Genomic DNA, 16,349 nt, shown 5'->3' on the forward strand with positions numbered 1-16,349 from the left:
TCGGTAGTCCAGAAAAGATAACGGAGATGGCACCTGTCTAATATTTAAGGGGAGGGAATTCCAGAGGGTTGATGTCACTACACTAAAGGTCCGCTTCTTATATTGTGTGGAACAGACCTCCTGATAAGATGGTGTCTGCAGGAGGCCCTTACCTGCAGAGCGCAGTGATCGACTATATAAGGGATAAGACGGTCTTTCAGGTATCCTGGTCCCAAGCTGTATAGAGCTCTGTACACCAAAACAAGAACCTTGAACTTAATCCGGTAGCCAATAGGTGATGTTATATGCCTTCAAGTTGATTACAACTTATGGTGACCCTAGTCACCAGTACAACTCTTCTTATGTTCTAACCTGATTTTTCTCTTTCAGAAAATTGGATTAACCCTATTTATTTAATTACCACATTTATCAACCTGGGAGCTTCTGCAAGCAAAGTATGAGTCCCCCCCCCCCAGGCTGTGGGCACCAATTCTGCGGTCAATCAGTTGGTTACTATAGATTGTCTCAATTGTCTTGGGGAGCAGGGAGGGGAAAAGTAGTTTCAAAGATCCATTTTCAGATGTATTCATAATGACTCTAAAATTATATATTATTTCCACCAATCAATCTATAATAAATCAAAATAATTACACATCCAGCCAAATATTTGTACGTTTGTTTTTTTAACCATTCCCCCTCATTACCACCTTTTGCCCTGTGTAACATCTAGCCTGAGGAAGAATTCTGGAGACGTCGAAAGTTTGTTTACAGTTTTGTGACATTTTGGTGGGTTTTGACATCCAGCTATGGATTTATTTTTCTGAGCCAACATGGTTTCTTTATCATTTCATACATCTATGTTCCCTGAGGTTAGTTACATATCACGTGATCCGGTAACAGGCGAAAGAGGGCGGGAGCTTCATAAATGTAAGGGCAAACGGATTGAGACGTAAAAAGACACGCCCCTCCTAAAGACTGGAAGCCGCCATTGGCCACGACTTTTTAAAGGCGCAGAGTGGCGACACTCTATCGTGTGCCTTCTCTATGGTAAGGTAAAAGGCGGCTCAGTGCCAGCTCTCCTCCCCCTGCTGCTAACTAGTTCGATATGTGGCTGAACTCTTTGTTTATTTCGCCGTTAAACTCCCGGGGTGATATACATAAATAATAAAAAAAATTACGGAGGCATCCTTCCCTCCTCCCTCCATGACAGAACAAAATAAGGAGGAGGCCGCTTTCCTTTTTTCTGTCACAGAGGCTGGTGTTAGTCACGTGATGCGCTTCGTCACCCCGGGAGCGCGACCTGTTGCCATAGCAACGTTGCCGTGGCAACCCTCAAAGTGGGCCCGGCCCTGTCTTGCCTTTGCCGTGGGGCGAGAAATTAGCTGTAATTAAAACGAGGAGGGAAAACAACAGAATGCCAAGTTAATTAGACCATCGCTGCTTTAAAAAAATGTCTTCTAGTTATTTTAAATTATTTTTAATCGAAATATTTGTGCCCCGCCCTTCCAGCGCTTTCACATTGATCAGAGCAATCTGCAACTATTAAAATAATATAAGCAGGCCGCACCCTCACACGTGATATGTTGTACACGTATCGTCAGGCTAGTTGTCTGCATCTGCGCGCGCATCCTCTCCATTTTACGCGTCCTCCCCCTTCCCGTGTAATCCGCTCAGGAGCCGGAGCTCCTTATTTCCCCCGCCTCCTGGGAAAAGAATCCAACCGTAATGCTTCCTCGACTAAACTGACAGAGAGTTTAGCTAGTAGGTGTGGAGAGTATTGACGCCGTTTCCTTTTGATTGGCTGGCTGGAGGAGCCTTCTTGGATTGGAGGAAGAGGAGAAGGAGGAGGGGTTTTGGGTTTGCAGAGCTTGAGCTTCCAGCCCAGCTGCTCTGAAGAAGGAGAAAGGCCGGTTCTTCCAGCAGTAAGTGGAGAGGAGCAGAAAAGCTAGAAATGAATAAATCGCTTTTATGCATGTTTAATCTGAAGGAGGTCCCATAGATCCCTAGGGCGTGTGCATTGGAATGCATCCCTGGGCAGTGCAGTCCTGTGGCTGTCTACTCAGAAGTAAGTCCTATGGAGTTCAGTGGAGCTTACTCCCAGGTAAGAGGGCAACTGCAGTCATTGAACCCAGTGACGGGGAGGGCCACAGCTCAGCGGCAAAACATCTGCCGTGCACGTAGAAGGTCCCACGTTCAATGGTCAGCTTCTCCAGGTAGGGCTAGGAGAGATCCTGGAGAGCTGCTGCCAGTCAGTGTAGACAGCACTGAACTAGATGGAACAATGCTCTGACTTGGTATAAGGCAGCTTCCTCGGTTCCTACCTGGGAGTGAGCCACACTGAACTCCAAAGGACTTATTTCTGAGTACTATCTATCGGATTGCACTGATATTGTATGGGGGGTGGTTTTGGTAGTGGATTGGGCACTCTGGGATGGACCTTCCTGGCGACCTTCATTTCTAGGGAGGAAGAACTGATCTCTCTGTGTTGGTGTGTGAGGGAGGAGGCGATACCCGAAATGGAGGCTGGGATAGGCTGTAGGAAGCCTTGGAGCTCACATGAAGTAGGGTGGGATTGTGCTCTGTGTAAAAAATGGGAGCAAAGATATGTTTTATTTATTCACCATGATTTATATATTGTTCAGTGTGTTGTTTAATAAAAGCCTCTAAGTGATTTACACAAACCGATATCAAACAAACATAAGAAAATACTGATTAAAGTCAGACTAAAAAAACAAGTAGACAAGAAATGTAAATACAATTTTCCATACCATTTGACAACATCTGCATACAGTATGGGAACATACCCCCCACTCACCTTGCCTTTCCTCCCTCTAGGGGTCGGAACGAAATATTACCATCCTTTAAAGCTGAGACAACAATAGTTTGGTTTCTCCATCTTATTTTTTTTTAAAAAAATCCATGAAATCTTTGGTATATCTCCCCAGTCCAAACATCTTACTGTAACTAAGCCAAAGTACCTGACACAGAAATGAATGCATATTTTTCTTGTGTGGTTATCCTGGTCTCTTTTATAATTCCCTTCCTCTATTTGCTCCTCTGTGTATGTTTTTATATGCTGTAAGCCTCTTTGGCGCAGGGCAATATCACACTTCTTGGAAGAGCGCCACATACATAGATGGTGCTATATAAATATGCTATATAAATAATAATAATAATTTTATGATGAGGAAGGCATAACATCATTTGTCAAATGTTGAGGGCAGATGGGATACAGCAGAACTATCTGGCTTCCATGTAGGGCTGAGGAACTGGGAGTGGGAGGTGGGAGAAAGAAATAGGGAACACAGTGTTTTTGATTTTTTTTCCAGACTTTTTGTTGACCCGATGATCAAAAACTGATTATAAGTCTAATAAATAAATGCAAAATTTATTTTACTGTTTTATTTATTAATGAATTTGACTGCCCATCAGCATATGCCGTCTGAACAGTTCTGAGAAGCAAATAATAAAATACAATATATATTTAAAAATACAATCCTTTAAAATGTGATAGCAGCAGTAACAGAATGCAGGATAAAAACTTTCCTTCTAGCAGAGGAGAGTAAAGCCAAAAGTTTAGCAGAATACGAAATGGAAAATAACTCAATCTTTAAGAGTCCAGATTTTTTTAAAACGCAAGTTGTTTAAAAGGCCTGGGTGAATAGATAATCTGGTTTTATTTTAACCCAAACTTGGTTAAAGGGGCAAGAGCTGTACAGTAGGGCCCCGCTTTGCAGCGCTCCACTTTGCAGCGTTCCACTGATACAGCAGTTGTCAATTGCAGAAAGGCCCTGCTCCTATGGCGCTTGTTCTACTTTTACGGCGTTTTTCAGGCGTCGGGTGCCATTTTAGACAATGTTAGTCAATGCGTTCTGCTTTACGGCGGATTTCGCTTTATGGCGGCGGTCCAGAACAGAACCTGCCGTCTGAGCGGGGCCCTACTGTAGCTCAATGACAGAGCATTTATTTGCATGCAGAAGGCCTCAAATGGCATCTCGACCTTGGGCCAGGAGAGGCCCCTGTCTGAATCCTGGGACGTGTCTGGCAGTCATTGTAGAGTCTACCCCGGTGGTCCCCCAACTTTTTTTCCCACGTGGACCACTTGAGAATTACTGAGGGCCGTGGCAGACCTCTTAGTGATTTTTCTCCTGTAGTGGCAATTGTACTGCACTGTACTAGAAGCAATATGCTTTTTAATTGCGTCTTTATGGCTTCTTTTGTTTCCTGTATAGAAATAAATTTTATAGAATTCAAAAGGTAATATAATAAAATACAATGTAACAAATAAGAAGCAAGAAAGGTGCTATTAAAAATCAATATGGATATTTGATGCGGACGTGCTATGGACCACCTGAACGAAGGTGGGAACTCCTGGTCTATGCAACACGGAGCTAGGTGGACCAACTGAGTGCAAGGCACCTTCCTGTGATTCTGTATTGAGTTGCCATGCATTGAGTTGCCATGGCTTCCGTAGAACAGCCGTGCTTCTATGATTGTAATTATTATTGTTACTTAAATGAGAATTGCATTCTGCTGTTTTGGACAATTGTCTCAGAATGGTGTGCAATCAGTAAGTAAAAATACATCAAAACAATTAATCCATCAATAAAACAGGAAAAGCACATTGCATTTAAACAGTAGAAACTGACTAAAAGCAGCCCTGGACAAATGGCCCCGATTAACTGGCATCACAATTTTAACTCCAAGGTTGTTCTAAACATATGACTTCAAAGCTTGTTTCAAAGAGATTTGCTTTTAATAGCTGTGTGGCAGGCGTAGATTCAAGAAGTATAGCTTTTCCCATTGCACATCTTTGAGCTGGGAGAAAGCTGAATTTGTAATTTAAAAGAAGCTTTTCCATTGCCACATTTCTTGAGTTGAGGGAAAGCTGTATTTTGTTTTTGTTTTTAAGCAGTCATGCAAATGTTTAAAGCACAAGAGTTTCTGTGAGGAGGAGGAAGAGGTGGCAACTTTAAAACAAACATACAGATAGAAAAGACACTCATATTTATACAAAAACTAATGTAGTCAAATCTTCCATGCCCTCAAATTGCTAGGTTTGCTTTTTTTTTTGAGGGGCGGGCGGGTATTTTTTCATTCATTTTTCTGTGCCTTGAAGCATATTTGGCTTTTCAAGGAAAGGGGACAAATCAGGTGTGCCACTTTCTCTACCCAGACTTGGCATCCCATCTTAGGAAGGATCAGTTGTGCTTCCCCAGCTCTGCACTGAATCCAAAATGGATATTGGAGGAGGAGGCTGTGGCCGGATTTCGTATGATGACTATCCCGTGGTGTTCCTGCCTCCCTATGAAAGCCCCCCTGCCTGGATTCCTCCTCATGAGGTTTGTAGCTACTGAACTCCCTTGGGCTTCAGTGACTAGTGTGGGGGTCCCAACTGCTTAAGAATATAAGGCCAAAATACCTATATAGCAGGGGGTAGCCAACAGGAGTGCAGATATCGTAGACTATGACTCTCAGCATCCCTTGCCGTTAGCCGTGCAGTCCCAACAGCATCTGGAGGGCACCATGTTGGCTATCCCTGTTATAGGGTGCTGACATTTGGTGGTAAAGTTTTAAAAAGGGTCCAAGTTGCTTAAAATACAATCCTTCAGCAATTCCTCATGTTCTCCTCACATTCCTCTTCGATGAGAACCAGGCTGTATAGGATGATGAGCCACAAAAAAGCTTTAAGATTTCCATAAGGGAATTTTACGATGCCATTTTTTGTGTGTCTTGCTTTTTCCTAGAGAATTTATCATTCCGATTATAACAACGAGCTGACTCAGTTCCTGCCTCGGACCATTGTGTTGAAAAAGCCTCCGGGGGCTCAGGTGAGACTAGACCCACACTTGAGGGACCAGTGGAAAATGGGGAATTATAGGATTGGGTGTTTTTTTAAAAGGCTTCTGGGATCACAGCTTTGTCAACTGAGGCCCTCCACACCAGGAATGGAAAACCTGTGGCCCTCCAGATGTTGTTGGCCTCTGTTTTATGGACTCATCATGGGTTGCAGTAAAGACAGAGTGATGAGGTGGAAATCTGTCCCCCAGACGTCTGTAGCAGAATTAATGAAGTCCAGAAGAAGACAGTATTCAAAAACAAATTATATGTTGAAATCCATCTGCTCTTTTTTTCTTCCTAGCTGGGCTTTAATATCCGAGGAGGAAAAGCATCCCAGCTGGGGATCTTCATCTCTAAGGTGTGTTGAACCTTTGCCCTGACCTTATGGATGGCTAGTTCCATTACCTCCTTGACAAGCAAATTAATTGTGGTCATTTAGTAATTTAAAGATTTAAAGCATTTGAATAGGCTTCCAGAGCAGCTTGCATACAAAATAGGTTGTGAGCCCATAGGCAGGGACTAAAAGACCTAACACCAAAGGAAAAAGAGTTGAGGAGGGGAAAGGAAAACATAAAACTCAGCCACCAATTCTTATTACATGTTTCATAGGCAGCTTGGTCCTTTGCATATTTTCTTATAAAAATGTTTTGTTATTTAAAAATTATAGAAAAACACCTCAGTACAAATTATTAGATTAAATTGGCATATGTTGATATGTCCACAACGTTGATTCCAATAAAACACATTGCTTGATTGATGAGATTCAGTTCTTCTGTGAAAAGCATCTATCAATTCCTGTGCATGTTACTTGGAAGCTAGTACTACATGCTTCAGTAATGATAACTACCAAACAAATGAGCATAAAGTTGCGGCTTTAAATATATACCCTGCCTTATCACAAGGGCTCAAGATTAATAGAATAATTTACTTCAGGTTAGTTGTTATGAGCATGAGTTGTAGATTTTTCAAATAAAAAAATGGAAGGCATCCTGTTCCTTAGTCATAAACCCTTTGGGTGGTAATCAGTGCTCACAGTAGACCCATTGATGTTAGTAGATATGACTAACTTAGGCCCATCAGTGTCAGTGGGTCTACTCTGAGTAGGACTTAGGTGAATAATATCCTTTCCTTCTGCTAGTCCATTACCACAGGTAAGGAGATCAATCGCTCAGTCCTTGCCATGATGTTGTAAGCAAGTTCCTCTCCCGTGAGCAGGGATTAGTCTCGAGTAACTACGTATCGGATTGAAGCTTTGGGACTGGCTGAATACAGGGCCAGCCGGCCTGCCCAAAATGCCAGTGGGAATCAGTGACAGGCGGGCATTTGCAGTTCCTGACCCCCAGTCTGACCGGTGTTGGTGTTGCCTCTATTGTCCCAGGTGATCCCAGATTCAGACGCACATCGAGCCGGATTGCAGGAAGGAGACCAGGTCTTGGCAGTTAATGATGTTGACTTCCAGGATATTGAGCATAGTAAAGTGAGTGGGGCTTTGCTTATCTAACAGAAATGTTAAAAATAAAATAAATGGCAGGCCTGCATGAAGTAGTTCCAGTATATGGTCTAAAGGCTCATGACACAACAGCCTTGCTTGAAGCTAAGCAGGTTTGGGTCTGGACAGTTCTTGTCTGTGGTTCCTTTTGCTCCGTGAAAGAAATGCAGGGTATACATGCATTTTGAAGAAATGATGCAGCCCAAGTTGATGCTCTTTATTCAGTGGTTCTGTTGTTCTTTCCCCAATGCAGGCTGTGGAGATCTTGAAAACTGCTCGAGAGATCATTATGAGGGTTCGTTTCTTCCCTTATAGTAAGTGGTGGTGTTGCTGCTGCTGCTGTTCTTTGCAAAATCTGGAAGGGAAATTGTATAGAGTGAACTGAGGGCATGTCTTAAATCTACGACAAAGGAGAGAGAGAAAGAAGATGCTAATTATATGACTCTCGTATATATCTATTTAAAAATAGTGTAGAGTTTGGTCACACTTCCATGTAGGAAGAGGAGGTACCCCTCTGTTCTGATAGACAATGGCCTAAAGGAGCATTAGACAAATTCATGGAGGAGAGGTCGGTCTGTGGCTATGATGGGTAGATGAAACCTCCAGCTTCAAGGGCAGTGTATGTTTTGAATACCAGTTGCTGAGGAGCCACAGTGGGAGGAGGGCTCTCGCCTTCATATAATAATAATAATAATAATAATATTTAATTTGTTTGTCGCCTATCTGGCAATTAGCCACTCTAGGCGACGTACATTAAAATGAAATAAAATACAATACAATAATATCAATGCAATCGCATAATAACAATAAATAACAATATTGGGCAGTCATCAATGCATATAAAAACAATTATAGCAGCATATGATATGTGACAAAATGATGGGGATTTACCCATCCCAAGGACCTCAAAGGCCTGTTGGAATAGCCACGTTTTCAGGGCCTTGCGGAATACATCTAGGGAAGGGGCGTGTCGAAGATCACATGGGAGGGATCATGCCAGCCTTGTGGGCTTCTCAAAGGCATCTGTGTGAGAAACAGGAAGCTGGATTTGGTGGAGTTCAGGGGTGCTCTTCTAATGTTCTGCCATTCACTTTTTCTCCCTTTGCCTTCCAGATTACCAGAGGCAGAAGGAGAGAACTGTTCACTAGAAACCACTTCTGAGCTTTCAGTCTTCTCTTTGCAGAGAGTTCTGCAGCCTCCAGACAGATTATTCTTTCTTTTTTTGTAATTTTGTTCCAAGGTTGCAAGGGACCTGAATTATTTCTTTCACAAGCACCTCCTTGGGACCGGAGGGGGGTGATTGTTGTGCAGAACCTCTTTTTTGATTGACTCAGTAGAGCTGAGTACCTTGCACAGAAGGACATTTTTTAAAAGTTTATTTTCTTCTGCTTTGTGCTGTGAAGCAAGGGGCAAAGTGAGGTGGAAGGAGTGGGGGCTTCAGCCAGTTCCCTGGACCAGGAATAATGGAGGTAGATCTGCTGAAGACAACCTTACCTGAATTCATCCCCTGGCCCAGAGGGACATTTTATTCCAAGGGATTGCTTCTTTCACAGTTGTTTCCTCTAAAAGAGGAGGAAGAGGAACAATTTGCATCAGGACCCAAACAAGCAAATTGAAGGCTGTTTCTGAGCTGAACCCTCCTTTTGGGTAGAGGGAGGGGGCCGTGGTAGTGGTTTGGGGTACAGTCCAGTGTGAATATCTGCCTTAAACCATATTGAAGTGAATGGGATATGTCCCCTTCCGTGGCACTGATGCTTGTTTGGGGGGCAGTGGATTCGACATGGGCTATACTCTTTTTCTGTTTTATGAAGACTCGGGGGGTTAGGAATGTACATGATTGATTGTCATGGAACATGGTGTGGGTAGCAGACTTAGTAGCTCTCTTTTAATGCTGCATTAATGCTAGGTAGTAGATCCTTTTTTCCTGGAGATATAAACACCAATATAAACATGCTACATGTGTTGGTAAGCATAAATGTCTTATATTTCCCCTTGGCTTCTGACCCCCCCCCAATATCTCTCTCTCTCGCTACCTGTGTTGTATCAAGCTTCTCCTTTTTATTTCAGCTATCCCTATTGCAAATGTCACTCGCACAATCACACACAGGCAACAAATAAATAAGTAGATTTTGCTTTTTTTAAAAAGCAACAAGCCAACCTGAAGTGTTTCAGATTACTGTGGAAGTTGCTGGTATCCTTTCCTTCCCAATGTTATCATGCCCATTCCAAGCTGTGGGTATATTTGTAGTCCTCCTCTGCCCTCTGCAGCTGGGAGCTGTGCTTTTTGCATTTGGCCCAGGCAGAATGCTGTGAGTCCTGTCCCCAAGTCACAGTCCCCTGGCTTCTGTGCGGTGGGGGCAAAACAAGTCCCCATGGCAATGAAGTCTGTTTAGCTTTTGTTTGGAGAGACTTCCTCTTGGGAGCCTCACCTAAGCATAGTCGTTAAACCTTTGTTTGGGTTTCTGCTGATCACAGCAGGATATCTTGCCTGCTTCTACTTGTTTCTGCTTAGCTCTTGTGCAGAAGGGGGTCTTTTTAAAAAAAAAAGGGGGAAGAGAAGTTAATTAACTTGAGTTTCAGCCTCTTACAGGCGATGAGGCAAAGGAGTTTACACAGAGAGAGAGAGAGAGAGATGTTAGCTCAGAAAAGCTCTTCCTCCTGTTGCATTAGCTTTGAGTGTGGATCCCTATGAAAGGTGGAAAGGAGGTTCTTGTCTACGGAATGGGAAAATAGAAATAGGCTTGGGTCACCTGATACTTTCAGCTCACAGAATTGTCGAGATTGGAACAGGCTTTAATACTCTGAAGTGCTTGTTCTGATTTGTGCTATATGGCGCCTTCTGTATTCAATGTACAGTTCCCATGGAGGCAGTACTCTGTTCTTATGTGCTGGATACTTTATCAGAGGCCTCTTTTGTGGGGGAAAAGCCTCAGTAAAATGTTACTATTGCAATATGGCTGGTGTATTATTCAACTTGCATGTGTGTGCGTGTGTGTGTGTGTGTGTGTTGCCTCCGTACTAAAGGCCTAGCTAGTCTTCTTAGGGACCTCATTTTACTATCTCCTATAACCCTCAATATTAAAGGAGAGTCTCAGTTATGGTTTGCAGCATGGAGGCCTTTTACCTCAAGATAAAAGTACATTTCTTCACAAAACTAGTCCTAGGTTGCCTTTTTGTTGATAGAGACTCCTCTAAGTACCTTTCATGGCAGAAAGAAAACAGGATGACCCACTCAAAAATTGATGGTGGATAAGTATATTCAATGATTGACCCCCCAAAAGAGCTTCTCTATGCAGAGGCAGTGTATCTTAAGCAGAATAAGCTTGACACAAACAGAAATAATAACCATGCTTTACCTGTAAACTTTCCAGGAGCAGCTAGTAGGCTAGTTTGACTACTGGGGGAGGATAATTGGTCTGACCCAGCAAGGAAAATAGATCTTGCTGGGGAAGTCTACACAAGCACAGGCAGGTGAAGACTGTCCGCCAAAGCAGGAGAAAACTTTCTTCCACTCTGGAGTTTTTTCTCCTAATGTTGATATTTCTTAAGTATATAGCATACTGATTTTCACAGTGGACTGTTTTCCAAAGCAGCTCAGCCTCATGTAATAACAAAATATACAATAAAAATGAGAGTAAATATATGCAAATACAAGCACAACATTTCAACGTGATTGACGATTCATTTCAAAACATCAACAAGGTCAAATAGCACATCGAATCAACACAATTGTGCCAACTGGAACCTCTCACGTTACAAATCTCAACATGGCAAAATTCCTAATTACTCTAAGCCACTTCCAAAGTGCTGTGGTGAATTATATTGCAACAACTCCATAGCCCCATATCCTACTGTAGCTAAACCACAAAGTTTATGTAATCACATATTCTTTCTTTGACCCTGCCTCAGTTTCCATCCCTGAACTCTGTTGTTCCCCTGAAGTCTATTTTTAGAGCCTCTTGGGACAAAACTGTTCTTTGAAAAGCATCATGTTCACAGATGGCGATATGGGGGATGGGTGCCAGTGAGAGACTGATCAGAATATATACTTTTGCTGTTCCATGGTACTAGTCCTTGTTTCCGTACTGCATTACCCTTCCTGTGACATGGGAGTGCTTTCCTAATGCGACAGGTCCTGGTAATTAAAAAAGAAAGTCAATAAAAATGTTTCAAGATGCAAATAGTATCTGATCATACCCTTTCTCCTATATTTTCCCTACGTTTTTGTAATGTAAATTCAAGAAGAAATGATATTGTGACTGATTGTTAGTTCTCTAGTTATCCAATTAAATTAGAACAACAGAACAGGGTAACACGCTTAATATGATTGGTTCCATGGTGTAATGGTTAGCACTCTGGACTTTGAATCCAGCAATCCGAGTTCAAATCTCGGTGGAACCTCATTTTATGTGTGGGGGTGTGGGTCATTTGCTGTATCTCCACTGCCTTTTCAAAATACATGCTAGCCACAAACACTGGCCAGAATTTAGTGTTGGGAAAGATGGTCACAATCTGCCTCCCTCTCTTCTTAGAGGGAAAAAGGAGAAGAAAAAGGAGAGATCCTCGTGGAGTTTAAATAAGCCACTAATTATTAGTGGCAAAGCCTCCCACGTCTTCTGTAAGGAAGTTTTCATTTAGAGAACAAAACATCAGTCTGAGTTCCTTAAACTTCTGCAGTAAAATATTGGAAACCTTTAAGAGGGGGGAGGGAGATAATATAGGATGTCGTCTTAAAGAAACCAGCAGGTTTAAGCATGTGCAGAGTGTTCCGAACCAAGTCATTACTCTTCTGTGATTGCAGCTCAGCAGGCTGAAAGAGAGAGAAGAATATGCAACCTTAAGACACCAGCCAAGGATAATGGCTTGATTTTTTATTTATGAGTCTGAGATTTATTTTCAGAAAGCAAATAGCTCTGTTGCAAAACGAAACCACGGTATAACAATGGGACACGTCCAGAGCAAAGTTGAAAACCAAAATTTTGGAAAGTTTGTGGAGTGCAACTTACACACTGTAAAGCTATACATACTTATAAAGTGAAGAGAAAGTTCTAAGTGTAAGTGCATTGGTGGTTCAGTGGTAGAATTCTCGCCTGCCACGCGGGAGGCCCGGGTTCGATTCCCGGCCAATGCAAACAAAGTTTTAGTTTGGTTCGATTGCTACATATTTTCTCTTGTCCTATTACTTGTTGTGCAACAATAGAATATCTCTTTTGAAGAAAAAAATACAGTGGTTAGATCAACTTGCCATGTAGAAAGTTGATTACTTTCATTGAATATTATATCAAATATTATTTTGCTGGCAGCCGAAATAGCTCAGTTGGGAGAGCGTTAGACTGAAGATCTAAAGGTCCCTGGTTCGATCCCGGGTTTCGGCAGCAAACTGCTATATTTTCATTCTGCAATCTTTATTAATAATCTGTAATGCAACCCCTTACGAAAGTCGATAAGTAGCACTCTTTGGGTCGTAAAAATAGGATATGTTTTGTCTGGACGAGGCTTTTTTTTAAATAACAGCGCTGCTATTTCAAGACAAGACAAAAGAAAAGGACGTGAAAATAATTTCAAGTCATTAAGTTCTTTGCCAGCCCCACGCTATACCCATACTTGCTGTAACACGAAGGGAGAAAGTCCACCTTTTCTTTGCAAATAAAAGAAGGGGGCGGGGACGAAATTGGAAAAGACACCAGCAATTTTTAAAAGCAACTCGGTGCACGTCTGGACAAACTATTTAAATAAAACAAGAATCGGGGCAGGAGGAAAGAATCAGGAGAAAATGAACCAAACAGTTTGGCAGTGAATATGGAGTCTTTTAAATCAACCTTTTCCTCTTAAATCCAACGAAAATTATATAGGTAACGTTTCTTTATGGAGATCGGGGGTATATAACTGAGCAGAACTACAAGTGACTTTTCTCAGGTAAGACTGGCGGAAGAATAAGCAAAAAGTTTGCAAAGCACACGACGAGGTGGCCGAGTGGTTAAGGCGATGGACTGCTAATCCATTGTGCTCTGCACGCATGGGTTCGAATCCCATCTTCGTCGGTTAACGCTTCACGGCAAGCGCTTATCTTTTCTTTCTTACAGTTCTAAATACCAGCCCTGCCCACGAGAGACCCAGTGAGAACTGAACCGATTAGGAATTATGAGGCAAGAATATGTATGTATTTATTTATTGCGTTTATATACCGCCCCACAGCTGAAGCTCTCTGGGCGGTTTACAACAATTAAAAACATTAAGAATATACAAATTTTAAAAAGCTTTTTTAAAAAGCCATTTAAAAACACATGCTGAAATGCCTGGGAGAAGAGGATATGTAAGCAGACATACCGAAACATTGTTGCCATTTTTTCTAATGAACATTTGAATACTACTATTGTCACTGATGCAGGTATAGTGGTCCCCTTTTCTGTTAAATTAATTGGGGCTCCTTTCAATGAACTGCACAGTAATGAGGAAGCGAAGGCAGTAGGCACCACTGGAACCGTAAGCGTTTGTAGAAACAAATGTTGCATCTACTCGACAAATTTAAAACATTCGTTTTTGTTGTGTGATCGTTATGTGCCTTCACCAGTCAATATACTTGCAAAGTGAGAGCGGTGAGATTTGAACCCACGTCGTCGACAAGACCGAATCTTACAACGCTCGGCCATGTTCCCTTCCTATGAGAAAGATACATTATAAACACAACACAGCCTTTAAAACGAAGGAAACTGACCTCAGCCTTTTAGAGAACTTTTGGGTGGCTCTTAAAAGAGCCGTTGTGTTAAAAGGTGCTCCAGCAGAAGACAGTCTCACTTCTTTTTAGGAGCGAGCTTCGCTTTGGAAGCCTTCGGCTTGGCTTTAGGTTTAGGCTTCAAAGGTTTGGCGGGACTCTTGGTCGTCTTCTTGGGCTTGGTGACTTTAGACTTTTTAGGACTCTTGGCCGCCTTCTTGGCCGCCGATACGGGCTTCTTGGCTACTTTCTTAACGCTTTTCTTGGCCGCGGCGGTTCCCGCTTTCTTCGCCTTCTTGCCTGCGGGCTTCTTGGCTTTGGATGCCGCCGCCGCCGGCTGCTTCTTCTTGGCCGCCTTGTCCTTCTCCGCCTGCTTCTTGTTGAGCTTGAAGGAGCCCGAGGCACCGGTGCCCTTGGTCTGCAGCAGAGTCCCTTTGGTCACCAGGCTCTTCAGGCCCAGCTTGATGCGGCTGTTGTTCTTCTCCACATCGTAGCCGGAGGCCGCCAAGGACTTCTTCAGCGCGGCCAGGGAGACCCCGCCGCGCTCCTTGGAGGCCGCCACCGCCTGGGTCAGCAGCTCCGTGACGCTGGGGCCTGAGAGCTTGCGGGACTTCGGACCGCCCGTCGCCTTCTTGGCCTTTTTGGCGGGTGCCTTTACAGCCGGGAGCGCAGTAGTAGCGGCGACAATAGGCGCGACTTCAGCCATTCTTAAAACACAGCAACTTACTCCGATATCCAACCTGAAATCTGAAGGAGAGCAAGGGAAAAGCGCCTGTTATTTATAGGGGAGGGGCCGCGCTCTGATTGGTGCGTTTCAGGCACCGCTTGTTGACAACAACCTGGCGGCTGGTGCTTGCAACTTTGTGCTTCTTTATCGGCTTATAAAGTCAATTAATCGAAATCTATTTCATGGGTCACTCAGGTTCCAGGAGGGATCGATGGGGAGGATGTGTGTTTTTTTAGGGGTCTGCTTTTCACGTCCAGGGGACGCAAGACTAGTCTGGGGAAAAGGGAGGAACTCAGCCTTTGATTGCTCTTTCGGCCTTTGCATTTAAAAACTTTTGCTGTTCAGCTGAAATAGTAAATGGTCCTTTTAACAAACTGTTATGGAAGGTCTTTAATATGATACTTTGGAATGGTCTGCTTTTTGGTAGTGAAGAAAGGAAGGGATTTTGGCTGATAATTTCGCCGCAATTGCTTCTTTAATTGAGCCAAGTAGCACATCTGACAACTTCGGACCCTTGTCTTTTCTGAGGTACTAGTTTTCTGGAGTTCTAAGAAAGAAAAGTGATGTCGTACAGTTGTTTTTGAATAGAGCTTCCAAAATATACCGGCGGAATTTCTTGAGAGTCTGGACCATCGCTGTAGAGAAACTGACCAGTTTTTGAGAAGTAACTTTAAAGCAGATTTGCCTTGAATGGGCGATACTGAGATAAAGGGCATCTGTAGTTACAAAAGGAAAAAAAGATGCAGTTTCTGTGTCTTAGTGGGTGACAGTTTCCCCTCACAAAATCGAAGTGAAGTTTACAAATCAGAGACACTTGTGAATGGCTCAGCGGACACTGTCCCTATGTGCGTTTGGTTGTCTTAAATCTTCTTCACTTACTCTCAATAAGGAATCATCTAACTATTGTAAGGAACTATTATTTTGTTTTATTTTCCTTGCTGCTATGATGTCATGGCATGTTCATGATCGTTCTTACTGGGTAAGATGTAATAAAAATGTTTCATATTTCTGCTTAGCCATGGAGCTTAACTAGTGGCTTTAGGTAAATTGTATTAACTTGTTTATTTATTATTTAATTTACATCCTGCCCTTCCTCACAGAAGGAGCACAGGGTGGCAAACAAAACAGTAAAAGGCTATATAAGATGGTGATGTTATCAGAACAAGGTGGTAGCAAGACTCTGTAGATCCATGCTGTACATGCCCACTTTATACGAGTCTTGTGATCAGACCGATGGAATTTTCTTTTGTGGAGACAGGTGATGGTCCTTCAGCTAGGTTGATTAGATCTAGATTTTAACAATGGGCTCCTCTCCCAAGGGCTAAACTAGTACAATTAATTTTGGATCGCATTGATTAGATTGTCCAAGTTCCTGTCCTGTGAATATGAGTGGCCAGTGGTGACATCATCTCAATTGAGATGACAGAGTTCTGCTACTTTCCCCATCAGGTCTCAAGCAGTCTCTTTGCAAAGTGAGCCAAAATGGAGCCTTAAAAAAAAAAGTCATATAGGCAATGTTGAAGCGAAGTGTCTCCCAGGTTTGCAAGCCAGCTTGCCAACATCTGGCAGAGAGACATTGTTGAGTAAGTCGTTAGGATGTT

The 16,349-nt window shown here is 42.8% G+C and overlaps 2 protein-coding genes and 4 non-coding genes across 9 annotated transcripts; 5 read left to right on the forward strand and 1 right to left on the reverse strand.

Annotated features, from left to right (window-relative positions):
- Positions 1–938: 938 nt before the first annotated feature.
- Positions 939–10,261, forward strand: PDZD11 (PDZ domain containing 11). 3 transcript variants are annotated; one of them, XM_061589780.1, is made up of 7 exons: positions 939–1,026; positions 5,156–5,321; positions 5,727–5,810; positions 6,122–6,178; positions 7,199–7,297; positions 7,563–7,623; positions 8,423–10,261. In XM_061589780.1, the coding sequence occupies exons 2-7, from the start codon at positions 5,217–5,219 to the stop codon at positions 8,455–8,457; spliced, it is 441 nt and encodes a 146-aa protein (XP_061445764.1). In that variant the 5' UTR covers positions 939–1,026; positions 5,156–5,216; the 3' UTR covers positions 8,458–10,261. The 3 variants fall into 3 exon arrangements, with proteins under 3 accessions (XP_061445764.1, XP_061445763.1, XP_061445765.1); XM_061589779.1 differs by lacking the exon at positions 939–1,026 and adding an exon at positions 1,793–1,901; XM_061589781.1 differs by lacking the exon at positions 939–1,026 and adding an exon at positions 1,960–2,080.
- LOC133366548 (histone H1-like) lies at positions 3,367–14,776 on the reverse strand. 2 transcript variants are annotated; one of them, XM_061589776.1, is made up of 4 exons: positions 14,025–14,776; positions 12,002–12,119; positions 8,804–11,444; positions 3,367–7,664 (listed from the first exon to the last, which is right to left on the reverse strand). In XM_061589776.1, the coding sequence occupies exon 1, from the start codon at positions 14,725–14,727 to the stop codon at positions 14,101–14,103; it is 627 nt and encodes a 208-aa protein (XP_061445760.1). In that variant the 5' UTR covers positions 14,728–14,776; the 3' UTR covers positions 3,367–7,664; positions 8,804–11,444; positions 12,002–12,119; positions 14,025–14,100. The 2 variants fall into 2 exon arrangements, with proteins under 2 accessions (XP_061445760.1, XP_061445759.1); XM_061589775.1 differs by having other exon boundaries at positions 8,804–12,119.
- Positions 11,639–11,710, forward strand: TRNAQ-UUG (transfer RNA glutamine (anticodon UUG)). The gene has a single exon. It is a non-coding gene; the product is annotated as a tRNA-Gln (tRNA).
- On the forward strand, positions 12,370–12,440 carry TRNAG-GCC (transfer RNA glycine (anticodon GCC)). The gene has a single exon. It is a non-coding gene; the product is annotated as a tRNA-Gly (tRNA).
- Positions 12,612–12,684, forward strand: TRNAF-GAA (transfer RNA phenylalanine (anticodon GAA)). Its single transcript has one exon. It is a non-coding gene; the product is annotated as a tRNA-Phe (tRNA).
- TRNAS-GCU (transfer RNA serine (anticodon GCU)) lies at positions 13,269–13,350 on the forward strand. The gene has a single exon. It is a non-coding gene; the product is annotated as a tRNA-Ser (tRNA).
- Positions 14,777–16,349: the final 1,573 nt, after the last annotated feature.

Source organism: Rhineura floridana, chromosome 11 (genome assembly GCF_030035675.1).
Source record: "Rhineura floridana isolate rRhiFlo1 chromosome 11, rRhiFlo1.hap2, whole genome shotgun sequence".
Lineage (NCBI taxonomy): Eukaryota > Metazoa > Chordata > Lepidosauria > Squamata > Rhineuridae > Rhineura > Rhineura floridana.